A 26,886-nucleotide genomic window follows, 5' to 3' on the forward strand; every position below is an offset into this window, starting at 1 on the left:
GTCAGCCTGGCCTCCTAGGGTCTGTGGGAGGGCAGAGCCTCATCTTTGCTTTTTAAACACACAAGCAAGTGCTCCTCCTCTTGCCCTTGCTTCCTAACCCCACAGAACCGGGGTGCATCCTGCTAACCTTGGCCATTGTCACGCAGGTGTTAAGCCCCACCTACAAGCAGAGAAATGAAGACTTCAGAAAGCTCTTTAAGCAGCTTCCAGACACGGAGCGCCTCATTGTTGGTGAGTTGGGTGACCTGGGAGGGGATGGGGAGGAAGTCTGGGGAGCCCCCGGCATAGCACTCAGGGTGCTTCTGTCTAGAGGCCTCAAGCCAACCCAAGTAAGCAAGGGAACAGGGAGAGAGGCTGTCCAGAGCCCTGGCCCCAGTATCAGGCTTGTGGCAGCCTCAAGAGCCCAACCTGGAGTGAGTCACTGGCATTTTTATCTCTGCAGATGGCCCGGTGGCAGAAGGGGTTAGCATAGTTGTGGACTGGGGAGGGAAGTTAGTTGAATTTTGTTGGTCTTTTCCACCTCTAGCTTCCTTGGCCCACTTTGCCATCACATTTATTTATCTGCCTCTAGGGAGCTGCACATCACACCACCTTTATTCTCCTCATCATGAGATGGCAGGAACTTCCTTGGCTGCTAGTTCAAGTGTCTGGCACCCCTTGTCCATGGTGGGCGTTGGGCTCCCCCAGTGCTGGTGGGAGGGATGACATGCCTACTCTGCAGTGGTTTGCTGAAAATGCTTCCTGCCTCTGAGCTCCCCTATCTCTGCTCCTACCAGATTACTCATGTGCACTCCAAAGAGACATTCTCCTTCAGGGCCGACTCTACCTCTCTGAGAATTGGATCTGCTTCTACAGCAACATCTTCCGATGGGAAACTCTGGTAAAGACCTGGGCATGCTCCCTTGGGCTGTCTCCTTGGCTGTGGCTGAGCAAGCTGCCCTTGCTTTCTTCCTTTTGCTGACTTCATGCTCTTCCCAAGCCTTTGCGTAATTAACAAAAGCATGCCTGAGTCCTGAAAGATACTCAATTCTAAGTCCCAATAGTAAGGTCTCCTCTGCCATGTCTTCCCCTCCCTCCCTCACCTTTGGGTGTGGAAGAGAGGACTGGGCGCATTTGCTTTTGTCAAATGCAGGCAAATATTTGGCAGGAGTGACTGCAGGAGGAGGCGTAGTCAAGTAGAAAGGGCTTTCGCCTTGGGACTTTAAAGAACTGGCTTGCACAATTTCTGGGTTCTGCAACTAATTAGTGGTGTGATTTTAGTCTAGTCCTTTCTTTGCCTCTGTTTCCTCATCTCGTATACTAAGGAAGAGAAAGATTAACTAGATGATTTTTTTTTTTTTTTAGACAGAGTTTCACTCTTGTTGCCCAGGCTGGAGTACAATGGCAGAATCTTGGCTCCCTGCAACCTCCGCCCCCGCCAGCCCCTGGGTTCAAGCGATTCTCCTGCCTCAGCCTCCCGAGTAGCTAGGATTACAGGCATGCGCCACCATGCCCGCTAATTTTGTATTTTTAAAGTAGAGACGGGGTTTCTCCATGTTGGTCAGGCTGGTCTCGAACTCCTGACCTCAGATGATCCGCCCGCCTCGGCTTCCCAAAGTGCTGGGATTAGAGATGTGAGCCACCGTGCATGGCCTAAGTAGATGATTTTTATGGTCACATCCTGCACCAATATTCTGTGTTTCTGTGAGTGGCAAATAATGGCAGGACCTCTGCACATTTAGCAGACTGTGTAGAAATTAGAAAGCTCTTTGTCCAAGAATCAAGATACTCATGGCTGTAGACAAGGCTCAGTCCCCACTTTGCTGTCCACCCACTGTGAAATAAAGGGGTAAAACAGATGATCACCAACATGGCCTCTTCCAGGGTTATAAATATGTGATCTGATTGCCTCTGTCTACACTGGCGCCCCCTGAACACTGTTTACCTGACTTACTAATGCCCCCCTTTGCTTGTTACCCATTCTCTGTCCTCTTGGATGCCAGCTGACAGTCCGTTTGAAAGACATCTGTTCCATGACTAAAGAAAAAACAGCTCGCCTCATTCCCAATGCCATCCAAGTTTGCACTGATTCAGAAAAGGTAAGTGGAGTCTAACTCTGGCTTTTCTAATCCTCCCTTACGCCTCCTACTCTTGTGTTTCTGCCCTTTCTTGAATTGCATGAATGTGGAAGCCAACAGGATTGGGGTGAGAGGTGCTAAGGGCGATGCAGATTCCAGGAACCACCTCCTGGGTGGACAGGCTGGGGGAGGCTGAGCAGGGGGAGGATGGAGTGGCCAAACATTGGACCTGGAGCCAAAATACCTGAATTTGAGTCCGTCGACTGTAAGCGTGTTGGGTAATATCTCTAAGCCTAAGTTTTTTTCACCTGCAAAATGGAGCCAGCAATACCTATTTAACACAGTCTTGAAATAATATCACATATATGAAAACATATGTGAAAATTGTAAAGCAGTATACAAATGTTAAGAAGTCGTCATTATGTGTCAGCTTAGCTGATTATCTCTCGAGGGGATGGGGAGTCTGATAGAAAATGGATTGTCCTTGTCAGTATGGGGAGAATATGTCGGATAAAATTCAGGACAGAGCAAACTTTTCACTAGAGCTTGAAAATGGAAGAGGTTCAAGGCTGGGGGTAGACTGGGTTTCTGCTGAAGGCCAAGTTTACAGTTCCCTTGGACTCAGGCAGTTCAGTGGCAAGAGCCAGGAGGCTTTGGGGTCAGATAGTGTTTGGTTTTACCTATATTTGTTGTTTTTTGTTTTGTTTTGTTTTGTTTAAGTAGATTTATTAAAAAACAATTGAAGGCCTGAGTGTTGAGAGGCAAATGGGGCCTCTGGGGGATCCTGTCCTGCAGCAGGCCTGACTTTCAGATGACTGTGCTTATAAGGCAGATCAGTGCCTTCCTGGGCTGCCCTAGTTCTTTCCATTTCAGACACTAGATTTGGATCCTGGGGCAGCTGCTCAACTTTACCCAACTCTACCGTGGCTACCTGGGCTTGGAGAACATGTGAATATTAGCTACTTTTACAGTCAAATAGGGATCTCATAGAAGAAACAGGTAGACAGACCCATCAAAGTTTCTCATTCTGACCTAGCAAGCAGGTGAAGTGACTGCTGGTCCTAGTTCCATTGTATGCTGGGCCGCAGGCCAATTCCAAATAGCCTAACTCCTTTTTTTTTTTTTTTTTTTTGAGATGGGGCCTCACTATGTCACCTAGGCTGGCCTCAAACTCCTAGGCTCAAACAATCCTCTAGCCTCAGCCTCCTTAATAGCTGGGACTACAGTGCGTGCCACGATGCCTTTTTTTTTTTTTTTTTTTTTAATGAGACAGGCTCTCACTATGTTACCTAGGCTGGTCTCAAGCAACGCTCCTGCTTCAGCCTCCCAAGTAGCTGGGACTATAGGCACAAGCCACTGCCCCCAGCTTCAACTCCTTTCTTTGTGCAAATATGAAAGGCGAACCTTGGTGCCACACTTAGTCCTTAGTAGCAGCCCTGGCTCGTCCTTCTAGTCTTTCCTCAGTATTTGCATCAATGGCTAACTAAGCTGATGGCAGACCTCATCCTGGGGTAATACTCATTCAGGGAAGTGGCAACAAAGGAGGGTGGGGAAAGAGCTCAGGTCAGATTTACCTAACATGATGTGTAGCATAACAGGTGCCCATTAAATCTCAGCTACTTCTAAAGTTGGTGAGAAAGAGGTAGGGAGGCATTAAGACCTGAAGCACTGAGTTGGTCCATAACCCTGGGCTTCAGAACAAGGTCTGGTTTTATTTTCTGGCAGAATCTTTTTAAATATAAAACACAAAACACATCTCAAACCTGCAATCTGTCAGCATGCCTTGTTTCTACAAGTTGCATGCTAGACCATGAAACTATGTAGCAAAAGGTCTTTAAGAGGATTTGGTTGGGAGAAATAGAGCAAGCAGATCTCAGGGAAGCCTGGGCTAGCTCCAAAGCTGAGCTACATCCCTGAACACTAGAGCAGTCCTTGTTTTTTTCAGATCCTCATATGTCTTCTTATTCACAGCATTCCCACTTGAGTCTTCATATTCTTCCTCAGTGTCAGGCTGCCATCATTCAGAAGCCTTCTGCAATTTCAGTTTGGCCCACAAGGAGACAATATCTTCAATCTGTGTCACATTAGCAAAGTGAGCTGTGTTTGGGATGCCCAAACACCTCATGCCATGCCATGAGCATGACGCCATTCAGCAAAGTGCTGGTGGAAGGCTTTGGGTCCTCAGTAGGTGTAGTTTCCACAGATCTCACAGTTGTATTTGGTATTTGGGCCATGAAGCTTATACAGCCAGTAGGGAATGGGTTTGCCATCCCAGCCAAGTGGCAGGTTTTTGGGGTTGTAAATGATCTCGTTCTCTTCATCTTCACTCTCACTCTCACTGATTTGCTCTTTTTCGTCTTCCTCTCGCTCTTCTCCCTCTTCTTCTCACTCTTCTCCTGTCCTTGCTTGCTTGCATTGTACATTTTCATGAGTGAGATGTCACTGTTCCCCGAGAATCTCCACGTATTCATAGATTTGGGCTTCTAGAAAAGCAATGTCTTTGTTCCTCTCAGTGTCTCACTTGGTGCCCTTTGACTTGGGATTTTTGGCAAACAAAGAGGTATCAAGTGACTCCAGGGACATTCCTTCGGTGCTGAATAGTCTCTGGGCTCGCTCTTCTGGGGTCCTGCCACATTTCAATCCTAAAGCTAAGAGAGCAGATTTCAATCTGTCCAAACCCAGAGAGGCCAACTCCTCCCAGGAGGAGAATGCAGAGAGGTCAAGATGGGCTCCAGCCTGCGTCAGAGCACTACTTGTCTCTTTCGGCCATCCAGGAAGGATCTCATTGTCCCATTTCTTCTCAAATTCAGCCTGAATCTTCCCAGAAAGTTCATTCTGATCTTGGAGAGGCTTCACTCTATCTGTGTCATCCTGAAGGTACTCAAGCAGCATCTCTAGATATCTCTTAGGCTCTGCATTCTTCCTGTCTTTAGGAATGTCAAATAATTGGTCTAAGATGGACAGGTATGTGATATAACCCAGCTTCTCAGATGCCTTCAGGTTAATGTACTTGACGTAACAGTCATGGAGATTGAGGTAACAACCGTATCCCTCTTCATCTGTGAACTCCACCGAGTTTTGTGCCTCTTCACTTGGATTCTCTCGAGCCTTCAGGAGCTCCTCAAATTCCACTGACATTGGCACATAGATCTCATTTGGGTGCTTCCGGTGGAATTCCTTTATTTGCTTGAGTCTGTTATAGAAAACAGCAGATTCACTGGGTCCTGAAATGGCATTGAGCTCCTCCTTTCGTAATCCATCCTTATCATCGTACAAATCCCTTGGGTTCCCACTGACTTCCATATACCTATCTTGCATGGCCCGAGTGCAGTGATCAGAATTGATCTGGTCCCAGAGCATGGACTTTTTAGTGAGCATTCCTTGGCCATGACATCCATGAGCCATTCCTTCTCCTCATGATAGCACTGCTGCTGCTCCAGTGTTGTCTCCATCTTCCCTTCACCACGGCCTCTCATTGTTGCTGTTTTTTGAGGCGCAGTCTCGCTCTGTCACCCAGGCTGGAGTGCAGTAGCGCTATCTTGGCTCACTACAACCTCTGCCTTCTGGGTTCAAGCGATTCTTGTGCCTCAGCCTCCTGAATAGCTGGGATTACAGGCGCCCACCACCACACCTGGCTAATTTTTGTATTTTTAGTAGAAGCAGGGTTTTGCCATGTTGGCCAGGCTGGTCTCGAACTCCTGACCTCAGGTGATCCACCCACCTCGGCCTCCCAAAGTGCTGGGATTACAGGCGTGAGCCATGGCGCCCTGCCTGGTTTGACCTATATTTTGGACACTAACCAGCTTCTTGATTATACAAGTTGCCTAACCTCACCAGCCTGTTACCCTTTATTAATTGCTAGCTTTGTTTATTATCTAAGCCTTTTTGTGTGGTTTAAATGAAATAGCATTTGTGGACTACCTTGCAGTTGGTCAGTAAAATCTTCATTACTTTCTTTCTGTCTGTTTAATGGGTAAACTCCACAAGAGCGGGATCTCTTTCTGTGTTGTTTCTTGTCCCTCACACATGTAGATTTGTGCCTAATACATACTAATACTCAAATATTTGTTGAATGAAGGAAATAGGTCGGCAGATTAGTAGATTGTGGGTTTGTCTTGTCCTTCCATTTAGGCTAGTTCATAGCTCACCCCTTACCCAGTTCCAGTAGGTAGGTGAGGGACATTTCTTATGGAGATGAGAATTTCAAAACAGGGAGAAAAGCGCTGAGGAAAGTGTGGGTAAGAATAGAAGGACTTTGTCACACTGGGAACTTAAAGAGTACCAGGTACCCAGGCCTGTGGTGTGCTGACCCCATCACTAAAGCGGATGTGCATGATCACAGGTAACTGAGAATCATTAGTGTTTGAGGATGAAGTCAGTATCTTTTCTTAAAGGATGGAGGACCATGTCTCTCTTAATTATATTGTAACTCAACAGATATTTATTGTTATTTTCTTTTCCAATCTAGCACTTCTTCACTTCGTTTGGGGCCCGGGATAGGACGTATATGATGATGTTCCGGCTCTGGCAGAATGCTCTCCTTGAAAAGGTAAGTATGGCCGAGTTTGCTTTTGCTGTGGGACTGGCTATCTCTAGAGAAGCCTTTGTCTCCTCAGGGTTCTGAGAATCCCCCACTGATAGTATTCTCCCACTGATAGTATTCTCCCACTGATAGTATTCTCCCCCTGATAGTATTCTCCCCCTGATAGTATTGGCCTGAGTCCTGAAAGTAGCATATAATCTCCCACGAATGGCCTCAACACCCCCAGGAGTAAGGCACTCATTATCTTCAGGCGCTTCAGTTCCACTGCTTTGAAATGTCCCAGGATTTTCTCTAATCAGTTATGGTAATGCATGCAGCCATGAAAAAAGAAGTCCTTAAATTCACAGACCCCCAGAAATAGGAGGCACAGCAGGATGAGGGCCACCAGGGAAGCACCAGGGTCAGTCAGGAGATAGAACGGGAAAGGGGAAGAAGTGGGCAGAGCCTTTATTGTAGTTTTTGCAGGAAGCAGGCGGGGAGGCAGGGCAAGCAGGCCAAGCAGGTCTAGGATTGGCTAGTTTGAATAATTTCAGCAGGCTGCAGGTGTAGGGACTGTCTCAAGTTGCCTGGAAGCTTGGAAGCTATAATAGATAATGGGAGGATGGGAATATGAGCATTGGATGGGCTGGCTGCTATGAAAGGGCCACTCCTGGAGGAGTTATTTCCTCTCTCTAGGAATTAGCTAACCCTGATGGGTCCCTCCCCAGTCAGCAAGGCCCCAGATGCCACAACATAAAGTACAGAAAATGTAGTTAACACAGCCACCACGAATTGACTAGTTGAGTGTTTAAATGAAACTATGAAGAGACACAGATGAAGGCACCCCTTCATGCACTGAGCTGTGATTGCGCCACTGCATTCCAGCCTGGATGACAGAGCAAGACCCTGTTTCAATTAAAAAAAAAAAAAAGTTCCCACTCAGATGCAGTTGGATATTGAGAAACTGTCTCCAAGCCAGAGAGAGAGATGTAGGAGAAAACGCACACACACACACACACACACACACACACACACACACACAATGTTTCGCCCAGGATTAATTATTATTATTATTATTTGTGTGTATATATGTGTGTATATATATATATATATATGATTGACGTGTGTATTTAAATATATACATATATTGGCCTTGACTCTAGCCCAAGCGAATGGCTGCATAAGAAAATTGAGTGGATTTATTATTTAGAGTTTCTTCTATTCTGAGAGTCCGTACCCCTAGTATCACTCCTGATAACTTATTTGAGCTGCAGTCCTCTGCCTTCACTCGCCATCAGTAATAGTAGAATGATCATGTGTTTTAGTCTCCACTGGCAGGTTTGAGTTTTCAGTTCACAGCTGCTGTCATTTTTAAATAAGACACTGGGTCATTCATATGCTTTGCAAATGCCCTCACAAATAATTGTAAGAACTGGGCCTGCTGAAGAGAGTCTGCTAACTGTGCTTGTCTTGATCTTGGTTGGCCAAGCCAAGCCAGGTGGTGCTGGTCAGGGAAGGCTGCAGAGAGCAAGCAAAGGGTGGAGCAGGGCAGTATATGGTTTGGCAAAGAGGCAGATGTCTCCCAGGCAGGGTGAATGTTGTCCCAGGCAGGGTGGATGTTGCACATAAAGGCCAGAGATAGGAGGGGGAGGTCCAGGAGAGAAGGAGGTGATACCTCCCTCAGGCACTAGGAGGGCCAGCATAGAGAGCTGCCGCCCCCAACCCCGCCGGCCTAGAGGCAGGGCCCCAATTCTGCCATTCCAGGCACTTCTCCTTAGTCAGAAAGCTGGAATCCTAGCTCAACGTACTCTGCCAGCTGCCTGCTTCTTAAACCGTACCTGAAACCATGGGCTTAGGAGCTCTCAAATTCTTTTTTTTTCACCCAATGGAATATTGTTCAATTTTTTTTATTATACTTTAAGTTTCAGGGTACATGTGCACAACTTGCAGGTTAGTTACATATGTATACATGTGCCATGTTGGTGTGCTGCACCCAAATTCTCTAGGAAGTCTATTGGTGCAAACATTTTTGAAATGGGATTTTTTTTTAAAAAGATAATGATTGCTTCTGTTTTTCTTCATGCCCTTGCCCTCTTTTCCACACACTTATCCCTGCCACCGTCTCCCCTTCCTCCCAGTCTGAGACTCATTCATGGTCTCTGCCTCTGACCTTAGTTCTTTGACATCCCTTTGCCTCTCTCTGGAGACTCTGAACCCAATGAGAACGAACTTTTCTTAGAACAATGTTTTTGTGGGAGGACACATAGGCAGCCAGTGAAATAAGAAAACACTGGAACTAATGCATAGAACTGCAGGCAAACAGATTCCACCTCAGGTTGCATAGTCACGAGGTTAGGTGAGATGACCTGTGGGAACTGTAAGACTCTACCCATAAGAACTGTCCAGCTATGGAATGGGCCACCTTTGAGGTCGAACCTCATTCTTGGAAGTGATCCAGTAGGGTCTGTAAGGCCACAGTTAATACAAGAGGAGATTTTTGTGCAGTGTGGTGGAGCACCAGGTCAGGGGACCTCTGGGCATTCATTCAGAGTGCTAATCAGAAGCTCTGGGATCCCCTTAGCCCCAGAGTTACATGGGTTTATGCCACTCAATGCTGGACCTTTTCCATAAGAACAAAAGGTGAGACAGTTACCATCCTCTGGGAGCCAGTTTGTCACGTTCTACAAACCTCTGTTGAGGGATCGGGCACTGAAAGGCCAGTTCCTGGCTTTGTTAAAGTCCACATTCCTAGGCAGAAGACTGGTGTCCTGCTGAGACCCCCAAGGCAGATGGGGGTGGTGGCTCGCCTCTCTTTCAGCTAAGGAGAGAAGAATTTCTCCTCTTCTCCAGGGGAACCAGCCCGGCTCAGTGCCTCTGTGCAGAGTCGGGGGACCTGAAGGAGGAGGGCTAAGTCATTCCTTTTCTCCCCTGAAGCCTCTGTGTCCCAAGGAGCTCTGGCACTTTGTTCACCAGTGCTATGGGAACGAATTGGGCCTGACCAGTGATGACGAGGACTACGTGCCCCCTGATGACGACTTCAACACAATGGGGTGAGTGAGGCCGAGGGCGGCTGCCCAGAGGCAGCCATGCAAGTGTCTGCAGGAAGAACTTGCCAGGCAGAGGGAACAGCACACGTGCCTGTGCAGCCGTGGAATTAACTATGGAATGAACGAGGGAAAGTGGTCATAGGTGAGGTCAGGGAGCTCGAGGCGGCAGAGCCTAAGGGCCTGGCCAATTTTATGGTTGGCTTTTACTGAGAGTGGGATGGGAAAGTTTGGCATAGATAATTGCTAAGGTCTGATTTAACATTTCAGCAGGATCGCTCTGGTCTCTGCACTGAAAATACATTAAAGGGGAACCAGGGCAGAGGCAGGGAAACACGTTAAGAGGCTGTTGAGTAATTTAGATAGTTAGATGAGGGATGGTGGTGGTTTGGAGGAGAAATGGCAATAAGTGTTTAGTTCCTGAATAGATTTTGAAGGATATGTTGATGGAACAGACAGGAACCAAAGGTGGCTTTCAGATTTTTTTGGTTTTACTGCCTAGAAGGATGGCATTGTTCCAAATGACGGTGGACAGTACTGTAGGCAGAGCAGGTTTCAGGGGAAAGATCAGGAGGGTAGCTTTAGGCAAGTTGAGATTGAGATGCCTGTTAGCCAAATGGAGGTGTCAAGTGGGCATTTAGATATGGAGTGTGGAGTTCACAGGGAAGCCTGGGCTGAGGCCATAAACGCAGCAATTATTAGTGGATAGTCATGAGATTAGCTGAAATTTCAAGTGACTCGGTGAACCTAAAAAGAAGTTCAAGGACTGCCTGGGAGCACTGCACGAGGGGAAGCAGCAGCTGAAGAGAGCTCGAAAGCACATGCAGTGAGGGAGGAAGGCCCTAGGAAGGTTTGCTATCCTGGGAGCCACAGGAAGGAAGTGAAGCAGAAGGTATTGTCACTGTATCACATGCTGTCGATAGGTTAAGGGAGATGGGAAGATGTGCCCGTAGACTGGCACAAAGCATGCTTGAGGGTGGAAGGGTAGCTAGCTGCAGGCTTGGCGGTGGTGCAAGAGGCATACAGGGAAAAAAGCAAGAAAAGAGCATCGAATGTCTATTGTGCTTAGGTCTGGGCTCAGTCGAAATAATAATGTTGTCGCTTAACCTCTATGAATACCCATTTGGTTATCTCCAAAATGCACATAATGATTTCCGGAGAGTTGTCAAGCATCCGGATTTGTTAAGTACAGGTCAGGTGATGGTGACGATGATAGGGTGATGATTGCTCCCTTAGAGGAGGCTACAGCACCATCCCTAAAGTGTTCCTAGACGAGCACCCACCTTCATCTCAAGGAGGTTTTCTTTCTAGGTGTATAACGCAGGGAAGTTTTCTAGCTATCGTCCAGAATTTGGGCAATGCCACTGAAGGAGTGCTCATGTCCAGAATCCTGTCTTAGTCACTGTTTGGGAAATGAAATGCATGCTCAGAACCCAGATATTTGATTCAGAGGCTTAAAATAGGATGGGCACACATGGAAAAAAAATAGCTTAAGACAAATAATCCTTTCATTTAGGTAGGGATAACTCTAAGGAGGCTGCCTAGAAAAGGTGAGTTTGCAGCTAGGGGGGGCAGGGAGGGGTAGGGTGGGATGTAAAGGAGATTTCAGGAGAGCAGTGAGGTAAGCGGGGGATTTTTGGTTAGAGGAAGATCATATACAAAGCAAAGAAGCAGGAAATCTCATAGATTTGGATGGATAGAAAGGTCTGAGATTCTTAGAATAGTTGGCCGTCTTGAACCACTGAGGTTAACGTGGACTCACTGGTGTCTCCTCTCAGATACTGCGAAGAGATCCCTGTGGAAGAGAATGAAGTTAATGACAGCTCATCCAAGAGCAGCATAGAGACCAAGCCAGATGCCAGTCCACAGCTGCCCAAGAAATCCATCACCAACAGCACACTGACATCCACAGGGAGCAGTGAGGCCCCCGTCTCGGTATGGGCAGTCAGCCTTTGACTACTACCCCCAGTCCTGTGGCCAGCATTTCCTAGCATAGTTCACTGGGAACCCAATCTGGGGAGCAGGTAGAGAGGAGATTGGTTACATTGTGGTCACTTTCTTCAAGGAGGCATTCTGGAGCAGATGGGCTCTCCGTATTCTGGTGGCATAGCCCGGGGTCCAGAGCTGGGGCTAGGTGCCTGGGGTACAAGATTGGGTTTGACTTCTGAGCAGACGAAAACCATTTCAAGCCCACTATGCTGGGCTGCTGCTGATCAGCCGTTCTGGTAGAGAACAATTCCAGGTATTTTTTCACTGCCTTGATCTGACGTCAAAGCCATGCATGAATATAGAACTATAGAACAATTAATTGTTTATCCACTCATTTGGTTGATATTTATTGAGTATACGTATTGTGGCTTATTTCTCCTCTGTGGTAGACTTTATGGAAGCCATAAAAATGTGGAAGAGAACATCTGTCCTCTGGGACTCTGTTATAGAGGAGGTAGAACCTTGATGAGGAAAGAGGGTCAGGGCATGTGCTGGCAGGCGGAAGAACAGGTAGGGTTCTTCAGGAAAGGACTCCCTCAAAAGGGAACCTTGTATTTCAGTAGGCTATGGGTCAGACCACCTGCCCTCAGAATGAAAACATTATTCATTGGATGCCTGGTCTTTATTTTCCATCTCTGAAGTTATCTTTAAAATGTAAAGGAGTTGTGTCGATTCCCTTCCAGGGCTAATGAGAGAATGAGTTTTTAAAAATGCCTATGAAGCCTTTTGAGCTTCTTAGGATAAACAGGTACTACCTGGAGGCAGGCTGACCTTGTTGCAGGATGGTGCAGGTGCAGCTCCATGAAAGGGCCTGGGCCTGTGGGGACCAGCTCTGTGCATTTGGGGAGCTTGTTGTGCTGTTGGAATGGCGAGCGTGAGAAGTGCAGTAGTTCTTGTGCTGTGTTTGCCCATCCTCTGTGGCAGCTCTGGGGAAGGGCTTTGGAGCCTGACTCTGACTTCCCTCCTGAGCAGCTGAGCTGGGAGTATGAGAGCTGCCAAGGCCGCATACCTAATCTCCCTTTGGAGAGTAGATCCAGACCAGGTTTCCCTGGTGGGTGACCCCTCTGTCTTGGCTCCAGTTTGATGGGCTGCCCCTGGAGGAGGAGGCGCTAGAGGGAGACGGGTCCCTGGAGAAGGAGCTTGCCATTGACAACATCATGGGGGAGAAGATTGAGATGATCGCTCCTGTGAACTCCCCTTCACTGGACTTCAATGACAATGAGGACATCCCCACTGAGCTCAGTGACTCTTCCGACACACACGATGAAGGTGGGCATTTGAAAATGTGTCTGGAGTGGCCCTTTCTCTATTTTGAAGGCTAAAAGGAGATCTCTATGTGGGGACTGGAGTTACTCTTTAGGTTCCTGGTGGAAAGATGGGAGCAGAGCTTCCTTAACAAAAGGTACCTGTGTTATTAGTTTACATCCCTGTTTTCAGTCTTTTGCTGTAGGAGCCTCCCATAGATAATGCGTTGTTCTGTCATTTAGTCTTGTCACTAAATGTACCCCCTGTTGACATTGGCTTGCCTTGTGGCCCCAACCCTCACAGACATGCAAGGCTAGGCAATGTTTATAAGCCACAAGGAAGGCACCAGTCAGCTGCTCCCTGGAAATAATTAGATTTTAACAGAAACGTCCTCAAGATAGCTGCGAAACTTGTTAATGCAATTTTTGCAGCGTGGGGTATTTAGGCCCAGCTAGAAGAAAAGGTGTTGCTGGGTCAAATAGGGTTTGGAGACTCCCTTGTTTCTCTAACTTTTGTAAGCAAGTAGCTTCTAACTTCATGCCTGCATAGGATTAGCTTCTAGGACCTCTCGGGAACATACTGCTTCTTATCTTCCATGGAGAGAAACCAAATTCTCAGCATTCATGAAATCAATTGATGGATTTCCTCCATTGAATGAGTGGTCTGTTACGACTAGTGAGCATATGAACATAGTGCTCACTTTCGGATCTGTGGACACCTCTCCCAGGGGCCACCTGCAGTGGCTTTCTAACTTTTGGTTGGCTTACCCACCCCCATCTAGAGTCCAGGGTTGGCACAAATGACTGCATGGGTTGGGTACTGCCCAATTCCGGGGTGCCTTTCACATAAACTAAGGTGTGAATACCCACTGTGCTGCGTTTGTGCAGTACCCATCTGTGCAGTCATAGGACTTGACCCTACAGGGTACTTCAGAGTTCTCTGGTTTCCTCAGGGTCCTAGGGGTGCCAGAAATGCCAGCCTCCTCCTGAGATCACATACCCACCCATGCAGGTGCAGTAATTAGGGACTGAGGGGTGCCAAGGGCTCAGGGGGAGCACTGAGGCTTTAGCAGCTCACCTGTATCCTCAGATGCATTCTCCTGTAGCAGCTGGAAAATTCAGATTACAGGTGAAATTCCCTGGCTGGCAATCTTCTGTACACGGACACAGTGATGTGCCGGGAGGGTTCTGCATCCCTGAGACTGAAGGAAGCTCCACTTTTGGAGCCCTCCCACACCTTGCTCTGTGTGCCTCTCATTCTGGTTTGAATTCTTATGTTGCTGCATGATGAAGCTGTAATCTTAAGTTTAAAAGGGGGAGTAGGTATTGACATCATGGTAGACATAGGCTGTCTTATGGAACTGTAGTTAGGGATCACAGCCTATTGGGCCAGCCCCAGCCTTAGCAGCAGTTCTGCACACTGATTCTTCCAGATTAGTCTCCGTTCCCTCGAACACACCTCTGCCATGGGTTACAACTTGTTGTCAATTGGAGTTAACTTAAAGACTCTCAAAACCCCACTCTTTGGGTTTAGGCAACTTCTAGAAGTAGTCATTTATTTGAATTTTAGTCTAAGATCAACTGAATTAGGGGGGTTTGAAAGTGTAAAAGCAAATTGTACATTCCCAAACACCTTGTAAAGAAGGAATGGGTAGTGTCAACTAAAGGAAATGGTGTGCATCCCAGCAAAAGAAAGAGACCGAAAGCAAAGTCATAAACCGTGCCCACGAGCTCAGCTGTCCTGCTCCGTGGCCTCTCCATACCCTTGGTGGCTGTGCCCATGTTAGCCAGAGACATAAGTGCTCTTGGAGGATGTCCCTGGGGCCCCCTGCCCCTCCTCTGTCACTGTCTACTTCCTGATCCTCTCTTCTATGCAGGGGAGGTCCAGGCCTTCTATGAGGACCTGAGTGGCCGGCAGTACGTGAATGAAGTCTTCAACTTCAGCGTGGACAAGCTCTATGACCTCCTCTTCACCAACTCGCCCTTCCAGCGGGATTTCATGGAGCAGCGGCGCTTCTCTGGTCCGTTCTGCTGGGACTGTACCCCCCGTTCCTCCCTCTTCATCCTCACTTCTTCCCTCTCTACATTTGCTTCCTTCCCTTCCTTATTCCTCCTCCCACACACCCTCCTTCCCTCGGTCACGTCAGGGCCCAGACACCCTCTCTCCAGCCTTCTGTGGTGCGGGAGCTCCCTCAGGCGCTGTTGCCCTCCTTTTCACCAGCCCTACAGCTTCACCCTTTCCCACTGCACACCAGGCACTCGATGCCGCCCCTAAGACCTGCCCTGTCCCTGCCCTCACAGGGCTCACCGTCTAGTAAAGCACAGTGGCTCTCACTCGCTGGCAGCACCCACTCTATGCCATGCACATGACATTATCTCATTCAGACCTCACAGCTACCCTGTGTGTGGGCACCGATGAGGCTGCTGGAACTCAAACTGTTAGTGCTTGCCTGACCTCATGCAGCTAAGAAGGAGCTAGGCCGGGCCTCACATCTAGGATCTGGGGGTTTATGCTTTGACCCTCTGTGCTTCTGCCTCCTCCTCTTCCCCCAAACTCTTCCCACAGCAGGGACCTCTAAGCATCCAGCTGTAACAAAGCATTTGGGCATCAGCGATCCTGTGTGCCAAGAGGAGAGGGCACACTGAGGGCACGGGGAGGTCATGGCTTAGAGGAGAGGACTTGTTCCCAAGGGACCCTAGGCCCTCACCACAGTAACACCAGTGTTGCCAGCACCCCCGTAGGTGGCCCCAAGACCTCCTGTCCCAGTCCTAGGAATAATCAGCATTCTAGAGCCTTGTGTAGAATTTTGACAATGCTACAATGAGCCTCTTTCTGCTTTGACTACTCCTCCTCTTCCCACCCTCTCCCCAGCCCTCAGGCTCCCATTGGCTTCCTTTTGCAGGCCAGGCAGTAGTAAGCACAGTCCAGAAGGTCACTTGAAGGGGAAACTCGGATTGGGGAGGGGGCTCTGCCCTCCCTTCCTCATTCCAGGGCTCTCCTCTACCCTTAGATATCATCTTCCATCCATGGAAAAAGGAGGAGAACGGAAACCAGAGCCGAGTGATTCTTTACACTATCACCCTTACCAACCCTCTGGCTCCCAAAACTGCCACTGTCAGGGAGACACAGGTGAGCAGAGCCGCGGATGCACAGAATAGTGGGCTGGAAAATCCTGTGTTCTGTCTTGAAGGATTAAGGGCAGATGTCAGGAAGAAGTTTCAGGGCGCAAGTGTCATTTTGCTCCAAAGCGGTGGTGGCATCTTGCTTGTTTAGATGCTGCTGATTCCAGTGATTCTGGTTCTCCTGTTCAGAAGCCATGGGGTGGGGTGGGCTTGGGGAGGCTGGAGAAGGTGCTTTTCCAAGCTCCTTGCTCGTCTTCAGTTTTGTCCAATGGACCTTTCCTGCCCACAGACCATGTACAAGGCGAGCCAGGAGAGTGAATGTTACGTGATAGATGCCGAAGTCCTCACCCACGACGTACCCTACCATGACTACTTCTACACAATCAATCGCTACACGCTCACCCGCGTGGCTCGGAACAAGAGCCGACTCAGGTGCGGTGTGTGGAAGGCCCAGTGCAGTCAGACGGGGGTCCTTACCTTAGAGAACATTCATTTGCTTCTGACAGGGAAGGAGGAGGTGGGGAGTGCTTGGCTGCTGACTCTCTATTCTACTTTCTCTCTGAAGCCTTATGAGGCTCACCCACCACTCTGTTTGAGTTAATTATTCTCTCCACTCTGTACATCTTATTAGTAAAACTTGTATAGCTACTGCTATTTATTGGTTGTCTATGGCTTATACAGTATAATGTAGGCGCTTTACCTGCATTCACTGTAGTCTTTAGAATGACTCAAAGAGGTGGATTTATCTTCATTTTTCAGATAAAACTGAGTTTCGTGTAAGTTAAGGAACTTTGCCAAGAGTCATGTCTTTAGTAAGTACTGAAACCCAGATCTTAGAGTTGTAAACCTGTGCGCTGTCCACCATGCTGCTTGGATTGCCATTAGTGTTAGACAGTGAGCTCCACGAGGACAGGAATTCCATTCCAGCCACACTTTATTCCCAGCACCCAGCTGGGTCTGTACCTATCAGAGTCCAGAGAACACTGATTGAGTGAATAATTAGTTCTGGGCACTGTAATGTGCTTCCAAAGGAAGGAAGAAATTTAGACCCTGACATTTTAAGAAACTTGTAGTCTAATTGAAAAGGCAAGACACACACCCATTTGAAAATCATCAGACCGTTTACCTGTACCTTCGACCAAGTTCTTTTGGTTGTAAGGAGCCAAAAATTCACTGATGTAGTTCAAATAAAAGTTTAGTAAAAGGTTGCACAGAGATCTCTTGGGCTTCAAGAAGTGTGCATCAAGAAAGATCTTTGTGCTTCGTGCCTATATTCACACATTTTGGGAGGCTTAGGCAGGAGGATTGCTTGAGCCCAGGAGTTCAAGGCCAGCCTGGGCAATGTAGTGAGACCCTGTGTCTGCAAAAAAATAAAAGTTCGCCAGGAGTGGTGGCATGTACTGTAGTCCCAGCTACTCGGGAGGCTGAGGTGGGAGGGTTGCTTAAGCCCAGGAATTCATGGCTGCAATGAGCTATGATTGCACAACTGCACTCCAGCCTAGGAGACAGAGTAAGACCCTATCTCTTAAAAAAGAGGGCCTGCATCTTTTTCATTCTCTTGGTAATTTTTGGGGGGTTGGGTGTTCTGTGCTTCCTCCTGAACATGTACTCCTCCTTCAGCCTTGCTTCTCTTCCTCCTTCCTTCTTTTTTTTCCCTTCCTTCTCCCTCCTGTTCTTATCCTTTCCTCCACAGTGCCTAGGTTTCTTAATTCTGGGTTCCTCAGAAGATCTTTCAATTGCATCTTTTCTCTGCAGCCATGCAGAGGTAGCTGGTTGACCTTGAACAGACCATTATAGGAAGGTGCCCATCCACGATGCAGTCAGCAGTTGTTGAGTTGGGGAGTGAGGTGTCTCCAAGTACAGGCATTCTCCCATTGGGACATGGGTAGAGGTGGCGTCCCTGAGGAGGGGGATGAGACTGGGCTGGGAGCCTTAGTCACAGGATGGGATGGGGTGGGATGGATTAGCTGGGAGAATCTACTGACAGATGCAGATGAATCTAAGGGGGAGACAAAGAGCAGGGCTGCTGCATAGGAGAGAAAAGAGCCGATAGTGCAGGGGGTATGGGCAGAAGTGCGACCAGCGACTGGGAGCGAGAATGCTTGGAAAAGAGCAAGAGCCGGCGAGGTCTGGGGTGCAGTGGAGAGGCAGGAGCCAGGGCTGGCAGCAGATGATACTTTTTTTTTTCCCTCACTGTCTTCCCCAGGCTGGAGTGTAGTGGTGTGATCATGGCTCACTGCAGCCTCAACCTCAACCTCAATCTCCCGTTAGCTGGGACTACAGACATGACCCTGGCTAATTATTTTTATTTTTATTTTTGTAGAGATGGGGTCTCACTATGTTGCCCAGGGTGACTGATACTTTTAAAGGTTAAAGTGATAAAACCCCAGAACTTGACTTAGACTTAAAAGTCTCTGGAGAAGGAGAGAATGACCCTGATGAAAGGATGGGCCATCTTACTTTCTTTCAGTGTCAGTTTCTCAAAAGACTTGAACCTCAGGCAGAGCTTCCCCTTGCCAGGCAGGCAGGCTGCTGGGCCCTATGTGAGACCCCTGAGAGGAGGCAGTGTGCCATCATAAGAGAACTCTGGAGTCAGAACCCTAGTTGTTAGCCTTTGCTCTGCTTCAATATCCTATGGCTCAGTTTTCTTGTCTATAAAATGGGGATAAATCCACCAGCTCCACTGACTTCAGAGGGTGGTCATGGAGATCAGATGATGAGATGGATGTGGAAGGACCTTTTAACTTGTAAAGTTTAGTACAAATGTGAAGTGGCTTTGGCCTTAACTCCAAATTTCCCTTTTCCCAGCAGAGGCAGGTCCACCCAGGAAATGACTGATCTTGTGTCTGGCTTGCTCCTCAGGGTCTCCACAGAGCTGCGTTATCGAAAACAGCCCTGGGGGTTAGTGAAAACTTTCATCGAGAAGAACTTCTGGAGTGGACTGGAGGACTACTTCCGCCATTTAGGTGAGCACTGCAATCCTTGCTGCTAGCTGGGCTTCAGAGATGGTAAACTGCACTGCGGTTGCCCACCATTCAGGGGAATGGTATTGAGAATAGAGGCAGAGACTGAAAGGTGAAGTAGTTTCATGAGGTACCCACGCCTGCTCCAGAAGTGGACACCAAATTTGGCATGTATGTGGACATGTGCATTTTTCCAGACTGTGTCTAGGATGTTTAGGAGGTCATTGAGGGATCTATAAAACACCCCTCACCCCAAAAGGAACCACAGACCTAGTGATATAGGTGGCTCTGTGACGAGAAGTATTTGTAAAAATGCCTGTGATTGCATCTATTTAAGAAGTGTATGCCCCAGATTGTATACATGAGGGTGCAAGTATTGGGAACATATGGTTCCTTGCAATGTTGAACAACCCCAGAAGAAGGGTTTGACTGGGGCTGGGTCCCAGAAGTACCTCCTGAGGCTCATGGGCATCCCTGAGGGTCATCAACCCACCCAACCAACTTCCCAGAATACAGAATAGGAAAATGGTTCTACAGAGAGTTGCATTGGAGGGCTGAAGGTGGCCTCTCCTGTGGCCCTTTTGTCTCTGATAGAGAGCGAGCTGGCCAAAACAGAGAGCACTTATTTGGCTGAGATGCACAGACAATCTCCCAAAGAGAAGGCCAGCAAGACTACGACGGTGCGGAGGAGGAAGCGTCCCCATGCCCACCTGCGAGTCCCTCACCTGGAAGAGGTGATGAGCCCGGTCACCACGCCCACAGATGAGGATGTGGGCCACAGGATCAAACATGTGGCAGGTGTGTGCCAGGTGGGGACAGGTCGGGTGGACTGAGCTTTGGGCTGGAGCTGCATGCCCACACCAAGGCACACATATGCACACTCATTTTGCACCTTGGGTATAATTTGTATATAATTTGAACATAAGTCACTAAATCTGAGGCTCCCAATGCTCTGTTTCTCTTTGCTCTTTAAGTTCCTCAGCCCCAGCTGAACCCATATGTGTGCTCTAATCAACAAAAGCTGCCTTAGTGTTTATGCTTTCGTGTTGGCCCTAGTTCCATGGCTACCTGCACAGGCTCAAGTATGAAGCTTCCAAGTTCTTGGGAAATACACCAAGGAGATCCCACAGCTCAGACCACAGAGATTACCTCATTTCACAAAGATCAGGGCGTCCAAGACAGTCCCCCTTCACTTCACCCCCATGGGCTGACCCAGGCTTGCATGGGCTCCTTAATATTTCTTCCTCTTCCCACCTAGCCATTCACATCCTTGTCTTCGCTGAATCCTGGAAACCTGGGACTCTAAGGGGCCTTAGAGACCAACTGATTTAGCTGGATACGGACAGCGGAGGCAGAAGAAGAGGGGAGAGTGGGGGGAGAGTGCCAGCCTTCTGCATGCCCCCTAGCTTCACCCCTAGCACTTCCATGTTACGTGTTTTGCATTTAAGATTTCTGACTGACATTGCATTTGAGTAAACTGACTCTCAGAGAGCTTACGTGACTTGTCCACCATCATGTAGCTTACTAGGAATAGATCCAGAGCCAGAAGCCAGCCGTCTTTAGTCCTAGCCCAGTGCCACATCCCCTCCCATAGCTGAAGATCCCTTTGTCCTGGGCCTGTATATCCTAGCTACATGAGCCTGTTGATTTTCTCATTGTTCAGTGATGACCTGACCCAACCCATGACCTTGCCCTTGAGGATTTTACCTTCTCCTCTTGGAGAGCTGGCAGTCGTTGCTATCACAGTGTCATGGACATTTTTCCATCAGTCTCTGATGTTTGCTGTTTGACCAGTGTCCCTGCCAGCAGTTGTTGGACTTGTGGGTCACCATGGTGATGGTCTCTTTAATTCTCCCCACAGGTTCCACGCAGACGCGGCATATCCCTGAGGACACCCCCAATGGTTTCCACCTGCAGAGCGTGTCCAAGCTGCTGCTGGTTATCAGCTGTGTGTAAGGGACTCTAGGTTCTCCTATCCTGCCCTCACCGCCTTCCCTTTCCAGCCTGGTGCCCCAGCCCTCGTCTCTTGAAGCATCTGAGCACCCTTACTGTTTGCCCTGGATTTCGCTTTGTCCTCTAGTCTTCTGTGTCTGGATTGGTTGCTCTGCCTGTTGCTTACCTCTTTGCTTCTTTTTCTCTGCTTTGTTCAGCATTTACTGTATGCTAGGCCTTCAGAAGAAAATGCTTCATGCAGCATCCATACCCTTCAGGGTTTCAGTTTCAAGTGGGTGAGAGAGACAGAACGTTTGAAATTCCTGCACAGATGGTTAAATGCTAACAGAGAAATGCTAGAGGGCATTTTCGGAGTTCATTCCTTCATTAGATGTTCTGAGTGTCTGCTCTGTGCCAGGCACTGGAACTGTGCACTCATGGAGCCCACACGTTGGCAGGATAGCCAGACAAAATCAATGCCTACAATACAAGAAAAGTGGATGCTTATTTTAATGTAGACTATTTATAATAATTGCTATGACATTATAAAACAGTAGGCTCAGTAACTTGCATAGAAAAATGCTATGCTGGCTGGGCGCGGTGGCTCACGCCTGTAATCTCAGCACTTTGGGAGGCCAAGGCAGGCGGATCCTGAGGTCAGGAGATCGAGAGCATCCTGGCTAACATTGTGAAACCCCATCTCTACTAAAACTACAAATATTAGCCAGGCGTGGTGGCAGGCGCTCGTAGTCCCAGCTACTCGGGAGGCTGAGGTAGGGAAGGAAGATGAACTACTGATTCGAGGGACCGTACATGGTTGTGTCATTCACAGACATCTGGAATTTAGCAAAGCATTTCCAAAGAAGACATTAACAGTTCCAGGTATGTCTCAGGTGCCATAGGTTATCCAGGAAGAGGTGACAGATTTGTGCTGATGTGGTCCTGGAGCTCAGATGACAGGTGTAGGCTGCAGTCACTGCTTAATTATCCATAGCATTACAGCCATGGTGTGAATGAAAGCATCCATAGAGAGTATAGTGTGTGACAAAGAAGACAAGGTCTAGGACTGTCCTGGGGACCACTTACAGGAGGGAAAGCTATGAGGAACGTAAGGTAGACTCTTTCACCAACTTTAATATGTCAGATAAAAGTAGATGCAAAATTCTTCTGATGACAGCATAAGAAACAAAGATATTTTTACAAAATTAAAAACAAAAGTAACTGTTGGCTGGGTGCGGTGGCTCACACCTGTAATCCCAGCACTTTGGGAGGCTGAGGCAGGTGGATCATGAGGTCAGGAGATCGAGACCATCCCGGCTAACACGGTGAAATCCCATCTGTACTAAAAATACAAATATTAGCTGGGCATGATGGCGGGCACCTGTAGTCCCAGCTACTTGGGAGGCTGAGGCTGGAGAATGGCATGAACCTGGGAGGCGGAGTTTGCAGTGAGCCGAGATTGCGCCACTGCACTCCAGCCTGGGCGAAAGAGTGAGACTCCATCTCAATAAATAAATAAATAAATAAATAAGTAAATAAATAAAAGTAACTGTAAAACTAGTAAAAGTCACACTTAGCAACATCAATTTAATGTGATTCATGCCATTGTTCTGTTAAATTAAATCTCTTGTATTGGATTTTGGTTTGTAGAGCACTGTAACCTCAGGTTAGTTTTGTGTTTAAGCTCTTTCTGCATTTTGACTTTAAGTAGAGAAGGCCTCCACTCCTGAGCAAATTGTATAGCATGTTATTAACTAACTTTTGGGTTTTGTAAGTTTAGAATGATCAGACTCTCTAATTCAATGCTACAGGATCCAGGCCGAATGTCTGCCGACAGCCTACACGTGGGACGGGCTGACACAGCACAGCTTGCCCTGTGTCTGGCAGGCTCTTGCCCCCACATGCCTGCTACAGTGTGACTCAGCCACCTCCTTTCTCTGTTTCGACAACTGTGCAGCCTTCACTTAGGCAGCACACAGGGGTATCCCTTGATCTTCACTTAGCACAGACAGGATTGCAAACATAAACCCAAATGCAGGCACCAAGATCATGAGCAGGCTGTGCCGAAGAGGCGGGTGTTCAGGTGACCCAGTATGTGCTGATAAAATTAAAGACCGTGGGCTGGGAGCGGTGGCTCACGCCTGTAATCCCAGCACTTTGGGAGGCCAAGGTGGGCGGATCACGAGGTCAGGAGATCGAGACCGTCCTGGCTAACATGGGGTCTCTATTACAAATACAAAAATACACGGCATCTCTACTACAAATACAAAAAAAATTAGCCAGGCGTGGTGGCAGGTGCCTGTAGTCCCAGCTACTCGGGAGGCTGAGGCAGGAGAATGGCGTGAACCCGGGAGGCGGAGCTTGCAGTGAGCCGAGATCACGCCACTGCACTCCAGCCTGGGCGACTGAGCGAGACTCCGTCTCAAAAAAAAAAAAAAAAAATTAAAGACCGTGGCATTGAAATTCAACACAAAAGTGTTAAAGGCCTTGCGGACAACTCAGAGAGGCCTGAGAACACAGCAGCCCCAGAAATTTGTGGCTGTCAGTTTAAGGAAGACTACGTTCCACAGTACCAGAAGCACGGATGAGAAACACAGTACAACTTGCACAGGCATATGATTTGAAAAGCCTAAGGCATAGCATAAGCTTTTCTTTCTTTGCTGGTCTTTTATCCATCTCTCTTTTATCTGTTTTTCTTTCTTTTCTTTCCTTTTTTTTTTTTTTTTTTGAGACAGGTTCTCACTCTGTTGCCCAGGCTGGAATGCAGTAGCATGATCTCAGCTCACTCTAACTTCCACTTCCCGGGCTCAAGCAATCCTGCTGCCTCAGCTTCCCTGGTAGCTGGGACCACAGGTGCATGTCACCATACCCGACTAATTTTTAAAAATATTTTTTTGTAGAGATGGGGTTTTGCTATGTTGCCCAGGCTGGTTTTGAACTCCCCAGCTGAAGCAATCCACCCACCTTGGCCTCCCAAAGTGCTGGGATTACAGGCGTGAGCCACCACCATGCCCGGCCTATCTTCTCGTTTTTTGTCATCTTCTCTTTTCTTATGTGTGTCTACATCTCCCCCGTTAATGATAAGAACTACCCTTTGTGTAGGGCCTACAGTGTGCCAGGATATTTTACAATATATTCCCTTTCATCTACAGAACAACCCCAGTGGGATAGGTATTACTGTCCCTAGGTTGGAGAAGCTAGAAAACTTGATCAAAAGTTAAGAGATTTTTAAGTGGTGAGCCAGGGTTTGCATCCCGTTTTGTGTGTCTCTGGATCCTCTCTACCCACGATGATGTCTTCATCTCTTCATCCTATGAGCTTGGTATATGGTGATGATTAGGCAGCCAGTGAGGCTGAGAGAAGGAGAGAATTTCTGCAGTCTCTCTATGACTCCTCATTCCCCACAGCCCCTCCAGCCCCCGGATGATCCTTGCCTCCCCTGTCTCTTACCAGTTCTGACCCAGACTCTGGGAAACCTCAGCCTGTCTCCATGATCCCTGCCAGCTGGTATCAGGTTGAGGCAGGGAACTTTGCAGCTTGCAGGAAGTTCTGCTAACATCTGTAAGAGGTATCATTGGCAGAGCTAGGGACCCACTGGAATTCCTCCTTCAGTCTCACCCTTCAGTTATGTCCTAAGGTTGGGTTGGTAGGGGGAATCTTTTCTCAATTTAGCACCCGTGAAATACTAAGAGTCTGTCTGTTGTTTTCTCATGCCCTGTCCTTGCTGGGTCTTCTCATCCATTGTGTCTTTGCTTCTAGTATTTTTTTCTCATATACTCTAACTCGCTCCCAGGTTGATTTTCAGTGCAGTTTTCCCCTTCCCCACACTTGCCTGTTTCTAACCTTTGCCTCCTCCCCATTTTTCTTCCTTGCTCCCATTAGGATCTGTTTCAGGTACTGGCTCTATGATTACTCCTTTACCCCCTCATCTCTTTTCCTTCCCACCATACCTCTCTTCCCCCAGGTGCCCAGGTTCTGGGTGCCTGTGCATCTCTCCTTTCTAGTACCTTCATCCCATGCCCCTCTCCATGGCTCTGCCCTGTATCCTGGCCTGTCCAGATTAGGTTGCTTCTCTCTCTCTCCCCCTTGCTGCGTCCCTCCAGCTCACTCACTCACTGCAATGCTTTGGATGGCCCACTGGTCAGGGACAGCAGCCTTTGGGATGGGGGATGTCCTAGGTTCAGGTGACATCTCACTGCTGATGTTTTTTCCCCATGTCTCCTTCCTAGTCTGGTGCTGCTGGTCATCCTTAACATGATGCTCTTCTACAAACTCTGGATGTTGGAATACACCACGCAGACCCTCACTGCCTGGCAGGGTCTAAGGCTCCAAGAAAGGTAATCCTGGCCTCATCCCCTCACCTCCACCTTCATCCCACCCAGTGCCATGACACCTGTCTCCCAGTCTCCTTGGGACTGCCTCACTGCCCTTCCCCATCCCTCTGGGATGAGCCCACAGGGAAACTCAGAATCTCTCCCTATAGTTTCAGCCCACTTCTGATCTGGGGCACAGGGGAACCGGGGGCAGTGAGCAGAGGACAAAGCACTCTGATGTGACTCTCTGTCCTTTAGGGGTCTGGGAGCCCAGGACAGTTCGCTGAGCATAACTCCAGCTGCTGGGGTACCCCTTCTTCTACCCCACAGGTTACCCCAGTCTCAGACAGAATGGGCCCAGCTCTTAGAGTCCCAACAAAAGTACCACGATACTGAGCTCCAAAAATGGAGGGAGATCATCAAATCCTCAGTGATGCTCCTTGACCAGGTGAGATGCCCCACCTTCTCTGCTTGCCCTGGTCTTTGGGAGCGGGGACTCCTTCCCTTATGCTGTGAGAAAGATCCTTATCTCTATCACCACCCTCCAGACTTCTCCCTCCAATTCATTCTTCCTCCAGGCCATGCATTGTTCTAAATGGAAAGCCTTCCTTAAGTGGGCTGCTAGAAATGCAGGTATATTCTAAAAAAGAAGAACAATAAAATGACCCACTGAATTTGCACCAGGAAAGCTGTAGGTTAGGTAGAAGGAGAACTCTTTTTATTTTTATTTTTGGTAACCCATAATCATCTGACAGGCATTTAAACAGAGAACCCCCTCAACCCTTTTACAGAGATTTCTCTTCCCAGAGGGCATATCTTTGAGTTTTTTCAAATGTTTACTGCCCCCTCCTTTGACAGTCAGTGACACTGCACTGATAGTCTGGGAAGATGGCTGTACTTTGTCTTCTTTTCATAGCATCATCTTTGTCGTACAGTTTGCCTGTATACCCCCCCCCGCAAAACTAGATCAACTATTTAGGCAAATCATCCTGAGGCAAAATCAATAATTAGCTTAGTTTCCTTGGGGGAGGGAGCTTCCTGCTTCCCCAGAATAGTTTAGTATCTTATAAAATATGCCTCCATGTGGTTGCCTAGAGAGCAGGAATCTGCCTTTGCTGTGCAAGAGAATTAGAAAATAATAGACTCAGGATTTATCCTGCTACATGACAACTTCTCTCCCTAAAGAGTTGCCTTTCTGACGTTTTGTGACCAGCCAGAGATGGCATCCCAGCCTTGCCACTAACTAATTTTGTGACCGTGAGCAAGGGACCTTGAGCTTCCGTTTCTTCATTTATAAAATAGGAATTGTAATCATAGCTTCATGGAACTGTCATCAGGATTTGATGGCATGTGGGTGGTGCTCATTAATATTAAACCTTATTTCCTTGCATTGTTTGGTCTTAGCTCTAAGTAAGGAAAAAGAGGCTGGGCATGGTGGGTCACGCCTATAATCCCAGCACTTTGAGAGGCTGAAGAGGGCAGATCACTTGAGTTTGAGACCAGCCTGGCCAACATGGCGAAACCCTGTCTCTACTCAAAATATAAAAATTAGCCAGGCATGGTGGCACACGTCTGTAATCCCAGCTACTTGGGAGGCTAAGGCAGGAGAATTGCTTGAACCTGGGAGGCGGAGGTTTCAGTGAGCTGAGATAGCGCCACTGCACTCCAGCCTGGGCAACAGAGCGAGACTTCATCTCAA

The 26,886-nt window shown here is 48.0% G+C and overlaps 1 protein-coding gene and 1 pseudogene across 18 annotated transcripts in view; one reads left to right on the plus strand and one right to left on the minus strand.

Moving 5' to 3' along the window:
• GRAMD1B (GRAM domain containing 1B) overlaps nucleotides 1-26,886 on the plus strand; it is a 274,598-nt gene that overhangs the window by 239,670 nt on the left and 8,042 nt on the right. For 12 of the 18 annotated variants that reach the window (XM_032167751.2, XM_032167758.2, XM_058446836.1 and 9 more), the window contains 15 exons: nucleotides 147-231; nucleotides 777-880; nucleotides 1,983-2,078; nucleotides 6,526-6,606; nucleotides 9,514-9,629; nucleotides 11,402-11,558; nucleotides 12,692-12,881; nucleotides 14,734-14,877; nucleotides 15,868-15,986; nucleotides 16,269-16,411; nucleotides 18,842-18,945; nucleotides 19,537-19,740; nucleotides 20,804-20,894; nucleotides 25,104-25,211; nucleotides 25,518-26,806. In XM_032167751.2, coding sequence (XP_032023642.1) covers nucleotides 147-231; nucleotides 777-880; nucleotides 1,983-2,078; nucleotides 6,526-6,606; nucleotides 9,514-9,629; nucleotides 11,402-11,558; nucleotides 12,692-12,881; nucleotides 14,734-14,877; nucleotides 15,868-15,986; nucleotides 16,269-16,411; nucleotides 18,842-18,945; nucleotides 19,537-19,740; nucleotides 20,804-20,894; nucleotides 25,104-25,211; nucleotides 25,518-25,782 — 2,007 coding nt within the window. In that variant the 3' untranslated portion in view covers nucleotides 25,783-26,806. Of the gene's footprint in view, nucleotides 1-146; nucleotides 232-776; nucleotides 881-1,982; nucleotides 2,079-6,525; nucleotides 6,607-9,513; nucleotides 9,630-11,401; nucleotides 11,559-12,691; nucleotides 12,882-14,733; nucleotides 14,878-15,867; nucleotides 15,987-16,268; nucleotides 16,412-18,841; nucleotides 18,946-19,536; nucleotides 19,741-20,803; nucleotides 20,895-25,103; nucleotides 25,212-25,517; nucleotides 26,807-26,886 lie in introns of those variants that run through there. The other 6 variants (XM_058446825.1, XM_032167755.2, XM_032167760.2 and 3 more) reach the window with 1 other exon arrangement.
• LOC116477097 (splicing factor 3A subunit 3-like) lies at nucleotides 3,338-5,509 on the minus strand (annotated as a pseudogene).

The sequence above is a fragment of the Hylobates moloch genome, unplaced genomic scaffold (assembly GCF_009828535.3).
Source record: "Hylobates moloch isolate HMO894 unplaced genomic scaffold, HMol_V3 SCAFFOLD_11, whole genome shotgun sequence".
NCBI classification, from domain to species: Eukaryota; Metazoa; Chordata; class Mammalia; order Primates; family Hylobatidae; genus Hylobates; species Hylobates moloch.